General features: G+C 48.2%; 1 protein-coding gene across 2 annotated transcripts; it reads left to right on the top strand.

The window, feature by feature from the left end:
- Positions 1-5,907: 5,907 nt before the first annotated feature.
- OTX2 (orthodenticle homeobox 2) lies at positions 5,908-9,920 on the top strand. 2 transcript variants are annotated; one of them, XM_008702003.1, is made up of 3 exons: positions 5,908-6,236; positions 7,282-7,433; positions 9,300-9,920. In XM_008702003.1, exons 1-3 carry the CDS (start codon positions 6,140-6,142, stop codon positions 9,918-9,920), a joined length of 870 nt encoding a protein of 289 aa, XP_008700225.1. In that variant the 5' UTR covers positions 5,908-6,139. The 2 variants fall into 2 exon arrangements, with proteins under 2 accessions (XP_008700225.1, XP_008700218.1); XM_008701996.1 differs by having other exon boundaries at positions 7,258-7,433.
- The last annotated feature ends 3,509 nt before the right edge of the window (positions 9,921-13,429 follow it).

Genomic DNA, 13,429 nt, shown 5'->3' with positions numbered 1-13,429 from the left:
GCCCCCCCCCCCCCCCCCCGCCCATTCTGCTTCTGGTTTTCTACGGACTCGGATCGGTTTGAAAGCTGTCGGGTCCCGCTCTCTGTGCCAGGCATTAAAGTTATGCTGGGGTTCGCTCTCTGGCTCACGTCCCCTGGTGCCGCCACTCTCCCGCCTCCGGGCTCTCAGCCCTCGGCTCGGACCGCGCGGGCTGTTAGCTCCGGGCCCCGCCGGCGGGCATTGAGTGGCGTTTGTTTTAACGCGGAAACTGTTTCCAGCGCGGGCCTCCTGCATTCGCTCCCTCCCCGGGTGTTCAGCCAGACCACTCTTCCATCCCCGAATCCTAACTTGGCTCTTGTTGTCTCCCCAAACCGGCCCTGGGGTTAGATTCCCCGGCTCGTGTTCTTTGCAGCCTGCCTTGGGCTGTTTCAAACTCTAAAAACCCTGCGCGGATACCAGGAGTCCGAGTCTCTCGCTTCTGGGACCAGGGAATATTTATAAGGGCGCAACGAGTTGGAGAGACACTGAGTTTTTGAAAATAGTTTGTTGTTGGACTTGTGTTATCTGTCTTTCTCTTGCCTACACTCCCACACCTCACTCCTAGGCCTCCTTCTCTTACCCTTTCTGGCCCTCAGTGTGGTTAAAACCGCACAGTGGTGGTTTTAGGCTTCAGCCTGACTTGTTTATTGCTTTGATCTACACGCTTCCTGCCGGCGTTGAATGCGGTAACCCAGTTACCTCCACCCGCAATCTTCTCCAGCATTCACGTAAATATGTTTATCTTTCCATCTTATTGTATGGGTTTCCTTTCTCCCCTTCCCTAAAATCAAAACAAAACAAAAGGGGGGGGGTTGGGAGGAAAGGAAGGAAAAGAGGAAAAGGAGAAGAAAGGTAAGGGAGGCCTCCCTGTCCATCATTTTAATTATACAATTAGTTCACATGCTCCGGCCCATAATGTATATTTTAAGCGGAGCCCAGTGTCTTTCAAGAACATTCTGGTAATGTCGGAGGCCTGGATTTGTTGCCTGCTCGTCCCCCCGTGCAGCAGCGGCCTGTTTTCCTCCCCCTGTTGTGTGTTTTTATTATTTTCCCTCTGGCTTAGATGTGTCAATCATTCTCTCCCTGCCATTGGTTGGAGAGTTTGCGTCAAAAAGTTGCCAGAGAGGCGCTTTCTCAGCAAATCTCCCTGAGAGCGGAACCGACCTCAGCTCCAACTCAGCCTCCACTGTTATTAAAAATAAAAAATCGCTAGAGCAGCCCTCATCACGTCTACTTTGTATGTATCACAGAGGGACCCACGCGTGTTTCCAACTCAAGCTACTTTCCTCATTCTCTATTTAAATTTTTTTTTCGTTGTTTGACTTTTAATGGAGGGGTGAAGACTGCAAGATTTCTAACTCAATACTCTTGATTTCTTCTAGGATAGCGGGCTATTTGGAATTTTGAAGGATAATTTAATTTTTTTCTAACTTCCCATGCGGCTGTAAGGTAAGTGTCCGTCTGTCTTGTCTGCCTGTCTATATCCATGTGTCCCTCTGACTGCCATCGCCCCGGTACTTCCAATAGACCGACTGATAACACACTTCTGCGAACGTGGAGTTCTTCTGAAGCATGCTGTATTTTTCTCCCTCGTAAATTTTTTAGGTGTAGTAAGGATCATTGCGAAAAATGTATGATCTGGAGGTGAGGGCGGGAGTGGGAGGAGGAGAGGCAGCGCGCTCCTGGGGTCGCCGCTTCCGCCAAACGTCGTGGAAACCCTGCGAGGCTAATGTGGGGTGTTTTGGACGGGTTTTGTTTGTGGTTTTGTTCTATGTCAACGCCCATTTCTCCCTGCTATTTTGCGTTTGGGCCCTCAGATGTGGTTGGGTCATTTGCACTGATCTCAAGGACATTTTCGGAGACAGAGACAAAAAGATGCAGATGCAGCTAGATGGATGGATAATAATGATGATGATAAGATAGGCGTCTTCTAGGGCCGGCGTGCCCGAAGCCCGACTAGCTCTCGGATCGGCGGGTCAGGACGGTCGCAGCTCGAGCCCCCTGCCTGCCCCTAATGAACGTGAGACGAAACCCGAGCGGATAACCTAAGAGGCGTGGAGCGGCTGGGAGCTCGTCCGCCCCGCGCTCGCTGCTCTCTTTCCCGCCCCCTTTCCCCAGAGCCAAGAGCAGCTCACCAAGATTTGCCTTCCGTTCTCGGCCTCATCCAGGGGCCACCAGGTCTCCTTTTCCTTTTTGATCACCACTTTTCTCCCCCCGAAGTAACCTGGGAGGGCAGTGACTCCCCCATCCCCGGTTGCCGTGGTGCCAGACCCGGGCCTCCAGGCCGATGAGAGCAGGAAAGTCGTTTTGCTATGTGACTTAGCCCGGGATGGTTCCGGGCCCGCCCGGTGCAGCCCTCCGCATACACCTGGGGCTGGCAGAAGTGTCGGTGAGTGGCCCCTGCACCGCCCGAGGCCGCGGCGGGGCCGGAGACAGAAATCCTTACATTGGTGAAGGCGGCCCCTCGGCGGTTCTGGACCGTGGGCAGGGCCGGGGCCTGCGTGCGCCCTCGCACGCTCCCCTCCCGGGCTCGGGGACAACCGGGTGTCGTGGGGCCGGGCCGGACTGGGGTCTAGGGGTGCCCTGAGGCCCAGCCTCCGTTCTCGGTCCACCCAGGGAGGACCATCAGGTCTCCGCCAGCAGCCTGCCTTGGCGACGTGTCACGCCGCCAACTCCAAAAAAGTCTTCGTGTTGATGCATTCAAGTGGCTCTTGAAATCACAGTCCGATTTCGGAACACATTTTTTGAAATCCAAGTCCCCCGTCAGAACTCCACCGAGTTGGCTTTTTAAACTCCTTTACAGACCGAAGTGGGGTGTGGGGACAGAAGGCCGAGCTGCGTTGACCCTGGAGTGGTGGATGATTTGGGGAGGGGACGGGGAAGTCGCTCCTTGAAATCCTCCCTTCCGTCCTAGAGCTTCGGGGTCAGGATTTCTTCCGCTCTTCGGGACTTTTCCAGGCACCAAAAGTTATTAGTACAGGAGACGAGTTGGAGAGGAAACTCCTCCCCCCAAAGGAAGGTAGACACCCAGACCTCTCCTCACAGAGCTAACACTGGGGCTTTCTCCTCACCATAATTAATAGTCAAGGCCAACCCTTTTGGCACGTTTCTGCCTCCCTCCCTCGCGGGTGGCAGCGCTGTTCGATTCCCTGAGGCCAGAAACTTTCACTGGAGTTCGCCGGAGAGGGAGGCCCGCGCCGGCTGTTTCCCCGGTGCCCACATCGTTCCTCTTTCTTTCTCTCCTCTTGCTCTTCGCTGTCTTCCGAGCCACAGGCCAGTCGCCAGTCCTTGTAGTTTTGTTTCTTTTCCATCATGCAGAAAATTAATCAGCCCGGACGAGAAGCAGAGCTGAGCACGGCGGCCTGTAATTAAGGGACGTGTGCCCCTCGGATTAGCTCGTTAGTTTATCAAGAAAACATTTATTATAATTAATTCTTGGACGAGGTAATTATTATCGAGCGAGGACACAGCAACTGGTAGATGGGCTCCTTGGAAGAAGAAAAACACACACACACAAGGGGGGGAGATGCGGGGGAGGGAGGAAGAGCGACAGATTGCACGAATTGACCGTTAGTTATAAGGCGGCGCGGGCCGGGGCGGGCAGTGGAGCCGGACCCGGGGCGTCAGGACTGCGGGGCTGCCGGGCAGGGACGCAGAACCCAGGCACTCGCGCCCGGAGGTGCGGGCGCCCACCGGCTGCGGGGACTCGCCGGAAGACCGTCACCCGCTCCCGTAGGTAGGAGTTCTCCAGTGGCCACCTCAGGGGCAATCATATTGAAGCTTATATTTTTGAAAGGATATTTGTTTCCCCTTCTGGGCTCGGCTTAGAGAGGAAGGGAGAAAGGTGTTCTTTGGGAGCTTTGAAAGTTAGATGGAGGGGCCCATGGCCTCTTCTTTGGAGAGTGCGTACCTAGGCCGGCTGCTGAGAGGACTTTGTTTTTGGGGTACTTTTCTTTTAGAGATGCAAAAACATTTTATCCCTAAATTTTAGTGATTTTTGCGATGGTAAGGGCAAAGGAGCTCCAAGAAGGATCTTTGCCTGGTGCTTCCTATCCGTTACTGTTTTTTATGTTGGAATGTGCCACTTTCTGAATCAGTCTTTTCTAATTGGGTGAGAGCTCTACATGTAAGAACAATTCCGTATTTCTCATGTGTACATCTGCTGTGATTTTAGTTTTTTCTATAGTAGTTTAGAACTTTCCAACATAGTAAGATTGTATTAAACAAGAGAGAACTCCAGCTTAGAGGCTATTTAGACCAATAAAATGACTGTATTTTGAAGCAATATTATTTTCACAGCTGCCAAACAACTATGTCTTGAAAAGAGAGCAGAAAATATCAACGCTTTGTTATAGCAGCAACTAAATTAGTTTTGCTGATAAGAAGGTACAAATACCTCAGAGAAGGGTATTTATAAAATTACGCTGAATTAGATCTGAGGGTGGAAAAGCATGATTTTTGTGCTATGAATTTAAATGAGGAAGAAGTTGCAGTCACTGAGTTACATTTGTGGAATTTTGTGTCTTGACTTCTAAAGCAACGTAAATATGAAAATCCAATCCTGAAAACTCAGTAGGACCTTTGTCAAAGTAAGAGGGAACTTCTCCTAATCTTGTATCCGCCATTTTGAAGCAATCTCTCATAGTGTCAAAGTTGCAAAGTAGAGATCCTTGCAGGATAAGTGCCATTTTTCAGGGAAATAAAAGCCAGACTTAAAAACTGCCAGCCCATATTAACATCCATTTTGGATCCCTTTGCTTGGGGCAGTGAGAGACACTCAGCTGAAGAAAGTAAATAACTTTTCTTTTTCTTCCTTTCTTTTGCCTCCCTGAGCTCTTTTTCTTATAGGATTGTAGGAAACTTGAAAGGTAGGGAGAAATTCTATTAGTTTCACAACTTTGGGTGTTTGCGTGTCTACTTCCTTCAAAACTAAAATGTGCAAAAGGCAGCCGGAATTAACAAGAAACTCTGCTCTAGTTGCTGAGGACCCAAATGTCTGAAAATTTGCCTCCCGCAGGATCTGCAGCCTCCACAGCATCAAAATCAACATGGAAGCGGCTTGCAGTACAAATGCACACCCTCTCTCCTTGCAAATGTGGGAGCCTGTCATTATCTGATTGGTGGGATTCTAACCTCAGAATTTCTAGCAAACCTCAGGCCAATCTTTAAGACTTTTTTTTTTTTGACAGTATGTTTAAATATTTGATGGGTGTCGATTAAAAGTTAAATACTTGTTTGTTTAGCTTTAGTTCTTCAGACACATAATCAAGGTCCTCCAAAACCTTAATAAATTAGTTTTACCTCAAAATCTAATTACCCAGACTACTAATTAGGTGAAAATGATTACTGGAAATGACTTCAAATGTGGAGTAATAGCCGTTGAGCAGTTTTCTCAAGTTTGTCGATTAGCAAGTTGGTATTTTAGAATGTTAAATGCACTGACATTTTAGGTTCACAGCAGTTAAAAGTGGTAAAAAGCTAAGGTAATTAAAATTTGCCTTGGAAAGGCAACAGTCTGGGGAGAGGTAGATTTCTTGAATTGTTTCTTTGTTTCTCACCAATGGGCTTTGTTATCAGCATTATTTATTTAGCCAAAGAGTTCTTTGTCTCTGCAAATGGCCCCAATCAAGTTTTGTTTGAGACAATTAGCTAGTGCCAGCCAATGAGTCCTATGCAAATGTAGGGATAGGAATGCAATGTGTGCATTTGAAGGCGCGGGGTTTTGTTCTTCGGGGAAGGCAGATTGTAATTGCTTTCTTCTGGTACTTTTTTTTTTTTAAGTTTAGGGTGGGGGTGGGGAAGACAGGTTTATCTGGTCTCTCTCCATCCCCTCTAGTTCCAGAGCAGCTGGGGGTGGGGGTGGGGGGTGGGTTGCAAGTCCTTTAAAAGCCTCTACCTTGCATAGCCCAGGGTCTTTTTGAGTTAGTGGTGGAACGTGTAAGGGCTGCCGCCTGCGAAGCAGTAAACCAGCACCTCTATTTGTTTGTTTGCTTTGTCCATAGTTCAACCGCTCCCAACCCACACACCAAGGACCCTGAATCTGTCCACTCCCGGCGAAGCGAGACCTTCCGGCTGGGTCCCCCCAATTTGGGCCGATTTTGCGCCTCCAAACAACCTTAGCATGATGTCTTATCTTAAGCAACCGCCTTACGCAGTCAATGGGCTGAGTCTGACCACTTCGGGCATGGACTTGCTGCACCCTTCGGTGGGCTACCCGGGTAAGTGAGCCTCGCGGCACTCCTGCCCCGCCTTTCCCCATGCCCGCCCCTCGGGGATGTGACACCCTTTCCCTCGGAGCACTGGGGCTGACGGTCCTGCTGCCCCAGTCCAGCTCCAGGCATGGTGTCCCCACTGGGTTTTCCTTCTAAGAAGCAGCTCAGAGCCACAGGGCATTTACCGGCCGGAGGGAAGAACGGGGGCTGGAGGGAGTAGGTGGATCCCACAACACTTGCAGAAACTCACAAAGCTTTATTCTTAATTGGAGTGTATGGGGGGGGGGACACACTGCAGTGCGGGGGTCAGCAGGGGTGGGGGGGTTACTGCCTCCGCCCATATCTCAAAGCCCAGGTGTTCGTAAGTGCCCTCTTGTAGAAGCTGGGTCTCTCCTCCTAAAGTCTCCCCAGCACGCCTGGGGCTTCCCCTCTGACCTCCAGGCCCTATTCCTCTAATCCCTAGAGGTGATTTACCCAGGGTATGGGTGCTTTCCTTTCTGGTCAGATCTGTTTTTGCTTTTTTGTTTTTGTTTTTGTTTTTAAATCCTCGTAGAAGTTTCAAATATGCCCCCATTTTAAAGATGGAGGGACAAAGGCCCTTGGAGTCCTGAAAACCAGGATCTCGAGCAGGATCGAGATTTCTCCCCATCAGTCCAAACTGTGGGTCCTGGGGATCCTTTGACTTCACGGAATGGATTTTTTGTGTTGTGGTTTAGGGATTGATTTTGAGGGGTTTTTGGATTTTGGCTTCCTTTTATTTCATTTATTAGCTATGGAAGGGCTGCTCCAGCTAGAGCGATCTCCGAAGTCAGGTGGAGTGGGGGCCTCCCCTGGAAGGGACAGTGTGTGTCTTGAGACTCAGTGTTCGCTGGAGGAGCCGAGGCTGGGGAGGGGGGGTGGGGAAAACACTGACAGGCTCTGGGTTGAAGGGTTGGGAGGACGAGGGAAGTGCTGGGAGTGGGGGCTGGGGGAGTCGGAGCACCCGCAGAGACCCCTATGACTGAGAAACTGCTCCCCCACCCTAAAGGGCCCTGGGCTTCTTGTCCCGCAGCCACTCCCCGGAAACAGCGCCGGGAGAGGACGACGTTCACCCGGGCGCAGCTAGACGTGCTGGAAGCTCTATTTGCTAAGACCCGGTACCCAGACATCTTCATGCGGGAGGAGGTGGCGCTGAAAATCAACTTGCCCGAGTCCAGGGTGCAGGTAGGGCAGATGTAGATAGAACCATCCTTCCGTGACCGTGCCACCCCTCTCCTGAGCACGGTATATGTTGAGGACCCAGAAGAGTGCCAGGTCTTAGAGAGGACCAAAGAAGGCTTGAAGCTGAGTGCTCCACTGGAGGCCAGCAAACTCTTCTAAGCCCCCTTCACATGCCTGATTCTTCCCCGTACCCCTTTTTGTCCTCCTACCCCCACCCCATCCTATAAGCAAGAGCCTTTCAGCCTGTGTAGTAAGGTAAGACTGCCGATTTAGCTGCAGTAATAAAGCACAATTCTAGAGCTTGGGTCCCCAGACAACAGAGGCCCAGCCTGGGCAGATTTCAAGGACAGTTACTTAATATTTTAATACTTCCCTTTCCCCATGTGGAAATCCTACCCCATCTTCATCTACTTTTAGGGGTGAAAGAAGCTTAGCTTCACCAAAAATACTGGGACTATATTTTTACAGGTGAAGAAATGGAGTAAATGACTTGCTCAAGGTCACACGTAGGTTGGGTGGTAGAGCCAGGGTGTAGAAGCAGCTGGTGCTCTTACCAAAGAAATTACACAATAAAAGTGTTTTCTTTGACTTCTGAGGGATTGAACAGAATTTGCTAGCTTTGAGCCATTTAGCAGATAAAATATCAATGCAATATCCTCAGTGACACCCTCCTCCCCCTTAACTTGACCTTAAGCTGAAGAGGGAAAGTAATCTTCAACTTTTCTGAAATGTAAGCACCATGCAGAGTTCTCTGGAAAGAATGTTTAGCACCTAAACACACACACACACACACACACACACACATACATACACACACACCTGGAACTCCCCTTCAGCTAGGACAGATCAGTGTGAACTGCGAACCAGGAAGAAGACTTTTCAGAGTAAGATGGAAGAGGGTTTACCATTTGTAAACTCAAGTCTTCACTGAAAGAAAATAAATGCCTCTGAATGATTGGTGGTGGTATGCTCAGCCTTGGTGGCACAGTTCACACACCCATGTGTTGAGCTCATTTGAGAAGAGCACTAAGGACTTGTTGCTCAGAAAATGCCTGTAGTTTCTCTCAAAAAGGGTGGTAGTTTCTTTCATAGGCCCCCTCACATCCCAAACACTGCTCCTTCATTGCAGAACATGAACAGGGATGGTAATGAGAATCTTCAGAGTTGCAGGCAGAGGCTTAAATTGACAAGCCAGTGAATATAGTACAGGAAACTGAATCCGTATGCTGAGTGGCACTACCCTGAAGGCAAAGACTCCAGTGTCAGACTTGAGACGAGCAGGGAAGTCTGTCCTCAAGCTCAGAGCAGACTACATACAAGTCACTCCACTTACCATAAAGATTTCAGCAAATAGTGGCTTTCAGACCTCCTTCAACAGGATCGCTTCTCCTTGGAGCTTTCTTTTGTAAGTGAGTCTTTCAAGGAGAGAGAAAAAGGTAGAGTGATTAGCAGTTATTCCCTGGAAGATGGACTGTAAACTTTTAATTTAGGCTGTTCTTGTTGGCTAGTAACAACGGAATTGTTTTCCCTCAGCTCTCTTGTGTTTCCTCCAAAAGACATAGATACATTGTATTCCACTGTAAGAGTGTTCCACAATACCACTGGGTCTATGCGTACGTGTTTGAGGTGAAATAGGAGATAGGAAAATGAGAGGGAAAATTTTTAGCCATATGATTTATTATTCTGGTCTAGGAGTCAAGTGCTTTTAGACAGAGCCTCCCCACTTTCTTAACAGTTCCAGGGATATATATAAAAGTACCATATCATACGTTTTTCAGTGGAAGGACAAATTGCTTAGCTCATCTATAATCTGGGAGCCACTCCTGTCCTTACTGAAACCACGTTAAAGAAGTTTCTTTCCCTTTCAAGGTGTGGTTTAAGAATCGGAGAGCTAAGTGCCGCCAACAGCAGCAGCAGCAACAGAATGGAGGTCAAAACAAAGTGAGACCTGCCAAAAAGAAGACCTCTCCAGCTCGGGAAGTGAGTTCAGAGAGTGGAACAAGTGGCCAATTCACTCCCCCCTCTAGCACCTCAGTCCCGGCCATTTCCAGCAGCAGTGCTCCTGTGTCTATCTGGAGCCCAGCTTCCATCTCCCCACTGTCAGATCCCTTGTCCACCTCCTCTTCCTGCATGCAGAGGTCCTATCCCATGACCTATACTCAGGCTTCAGGTTATAGTCAAGGATATGCTGGCTCAACTTCCTACTTTGGGGGCATGGACTGTGGATCTTATTTGACCCCAATGCATCACCAGCTTCCTGGACCAGGGGCCACACTCAGCCCCATGGGTACCAATGCAGTCACCAGCCATCTCAATCAATCCCCAGCTTCTCTTTCCACCCAGGGATATGGAGCTTCAAGCTTGGGTTTTAACTCAACCACTGATTGCTTGGATTATAAGGACCAAACTGCCTCCTGGAAGCTTAACTTCAATGCTGACTGCTTGGATTATAAAGATCAGACATCCTCATGGAAATTCCAGGTTTTGTGAAGATCCGTAGAACCTCTTTGTGGGTGATTTTAAATATACTGGGCTGGACATTCCAGTTTTAGCCAGGCATTGGTTAAAAGAGTTAGATGGGATGATGCTCAGACTCATCTTCTGATCAATGATCCGGGAGGCGTAGAAGGAAAAATGAAGGGCCTTAGAGGGGCCTACCAACCAGCAACCTGAAATGGACAAACCAGTCTACTTAAGATCCTGTCATAGTTTTAGATCATTGGTTTTCCTGATTTGCAAAGTGATCAAAAGCATTCTAGCCATGTGCAACCAAACACCACCAAAAATAAACAAAACTAAATTGTGAGGGAAAGGAGGGAAGGACATAGCCTTCTTAAGCAGAGGTGTTCCAATGTTTTAGCCAATCCGTGGTTGAATCTAGGAATGGACAGTGTCTCAAGCTCACTCACGTTTCATGACCAACTGGTAGTTGGCACTGAAAAACTTTTCAGGGCTGTGTGAATTGTGCGACTGATTGTCCTAGGTGCACTACTTTATTTAAAAAATAATGTTCATAAGGAGTCAATATGTAGTTTAAGAGACAATCAGTGTGTGTCTTATATAAATGGTACATCTGTGGTTTTTAATCTGTGCTAGACTTCAAAACTGTGATCTCCTGTTATTGTATGCAACCTTGAACTCCACCTCCGCAGGGGTTCTTCTGTGATTAAATAGGTTATAATTATAAGCAAATTCAGAGCAACTTGAGTACTTATCTAAAAAGATTATCTTTGGCTGGAGGTGAGCTGCACTGAAACTTTACAACAAAATGTCTCTGGACAAGGAGAGTGAGAGAAGAGAAACAAAAGGACGCTAATTCATCTGTAATTTACTGTTGGTAAGCCTAGCAGTAAAGAGACATTGGTCAATTGCCCTGACCCTGATGAATTTATAAACTGAGATCAATTGTCGTTTATGCTTGCAGATGTTAACTGGAAAAGTTATATATGCATAAACCTTTTCTTCCTGGATTTGGCAGATATGTATAATTATATTAAAATGGTTCTAGCACAACATTGGGTCCAGTTTAATTTTATACCAGTATTTATGGATGAGAAGCCCACATTCAGCCTCTCCTTCCCCAAACACGTTTTATTTAGGTCAGAGAGGAAATCAGTAAACCTTATTTAAAATTTTTTGGGGTTTTATCTATGAATGAAGTAGATAGGAGTGACTGTGGTGTGTAAACTTTTTTGTGACTTCCATCAGTACTGCTCTGAAATAGAACATAGAGAACCTAATAGTCCTGAGGATCTTGCTCTCCTTGCTTTTCCCTCCCTGCTGCATACCATAATGATTTCTTAGGCACTTTTTATTGATAGGTTTTAACATAGAGCAATTTTTTTTTAAGCGAGAAAAGAACTGTAGTACCTCAGAGAAAATGAGAATGACAAGAATTCTTTGTTTTTATTCTCTCATTTGATTAAGGGGATTTCTTTTTTTAACTTTCAAAAAAATCTGAGGTAAACATGAGAGGGAATGTAATCAGAATCTGAAAGCAATTCAGGCAGAAATGATTTCTGAACAAAAGAGTTTCAGAAAAGTTTTAAAACCTATAATTTCAGTAGTTGAACATAAGGCATCCTGGTCAGTTTTGTTTTTGTTTTGTTCAAAGAAAGTGCTGAGGGAAGAAAAAATATGTCTCTTAGTTCTACCTGCATTTTGTAAACCAATCACCAGAAAAGACAAATGAGCCAGTGGTCATGGTGCTGGTAAAAGCAATATTTAATTTAATTTTAAACTCTATGCTCTTAAGTTTGACCAAAATTAAGTGACTCTTGATTGTAACTTTTTAATGAACTTTAGCAGTTGCAACCATTTTGTTTTCTGGCTAATTTTTCTGTCCCTGGCTTTGCATGCTCTCTTGACCCCTACATAATCTTGCCTAATAAGTAAAATGGTTCTGTTTTACTGCTAAAAGAAGTGCAACAGCTTACAACCAGCAATTGAGGCAAAACTTGATGGCAAGAGTTTCCAGTACCGACTGATAATATTCAGCCTACCGTAGTTTACACGAAAGGAAATTGAGGCCCAAGAGAGAATCTTGGTTTTATGATTTTCCAGTTTCTGGGTTTCACGCTCTTCCAGCTTTTCTCAAGCAACAGTAAAGCAGATCTAAAATAATTTCTCACACTGCTTTCAGTTTTCAGAATGCCCCCAAAAAAGGATCAGTAAAGACGACCCCCCTCACTTTCGTTAAAAAGAATGACAAAGAATAGTAATAACAGCAAATAACGCAGTTTGGTTTCTCTCCCGATACTATAAAAACGGAGGAGGTCAGAAAAAGGCGTTGAGCACTCTCTGAAACTAATTTTTCCATCACCTTTGCACAACTTCGCTTAACAGACCACGGAGTTAAATCCCTTTGAATTGACGGCAAAGTAGAAATGAATTCCCCCTGACCGCAGGCAACAGAGGGAGGGAAAGGGCGGCGGGGAGCTAGCGCTGGCTTAAAGACGTCCAGATCCCCACTCCCCGTTAAGACCGGGTTTATAAAGCTAAGCCCAGTTTTGGAGATACTTATACTGAAATGACGTCACTCTCCGAACGCGTCAGGGAGTGACTTCAACTGCATATTGGCAATTAACGATGACCTGAAATGGCACAGAATCTTCGCTTGGGAAGGAGGTCAGGTGGAGTAGTCTGCTTCACAAAGATCTGTTGCCCCAAACCTTTATCTTACGTACAAAGATGCTTGACCCCTCGTATTTCACCTCGGGAATGTTTTTAACCTTCACAGATAAGAGAAATTCAATCAAGTCAAGTTCCGGCTGTCGAAATTTATGAGTTTTAGATAATGGTCAGTTTCCTCAACTGCTCTCCCCCTCGGTTCCCTTAATCGTACCTTTTCTCTGTCCCCACCCTCAGTCCGGCACAGTCGGAGAGGCAGAGGACCCCGGGAGGCCCTGGGCGGGACTGCGGGAATTGAGCGCCAAGGTGTGGGCAGTTGTGGCGCAGGAGAGCGGCTCGGGCTCTCCGCCGAATCCACGGTGATATTTCAGAGCTGTATTTTCCAAATCTTGCCTGCCCATCGGAGTTAGCGGGTAAAAGTACTCGCATCTCTGCCCCTGGGAGCCCGAGTTGGGGCAGAGGCCCAAGTCGGTTCTCCAGGCTGATGCCATCCACCCTCTGGCCCCACTCGTGGCCCTGCGGGCTTGGCAGGGGCGACAGGAGACTCTCGTCCTCCCTCCGTCTGGTCGGCCTCCGGCTCGGGTCTGAACCAGGACCTCCGCGGAGCCGCTGCCCGCCCCACCCGGCCTAGTCTTCAGGCCTCGCGGGATGCGGCCGCGCCCGGGCCCAGGGCGCTGTGGGCCGCGCGGGCAGGGCTGAGGCGCCGCCGCGCGGCCTGCGCGCCGCCAGCCCGGGGAGAGCGCGGCCTCCTCGAGCCCCGAAGTCGGGCTTCAGTGTCAGCCGCGGGCGTGGGGGGCGCCGAGCACCAGGTTGACATCACCGCCGGCCAAGTCTGGGGGCTGGGGGGGGGGAGTGTGTGTGTGGTCCGG

Source organism: Ursus maritimus, unplaced genomic scaffold (genome assembly GCF_017311325.1).
Source record: "Ursus maritimus isolate PB19 unplaced genomic scaffold, ASM1731132v1 scaffold_25, whole genome shotgun sequence".
In the NCBI taxonomy this organism is placed as follows: domain Eukaryota; kingdom Metazoa; phylum Chordata; class Mammalia; order Carnivora; family Ursidae; genus Ursus; species Ursus maritimus.
The sequence above is the reverse complement of the archived record's forward strand: the minus strand, read 5'-3'. Positions and strand labels throughout refer to the sequence as shown.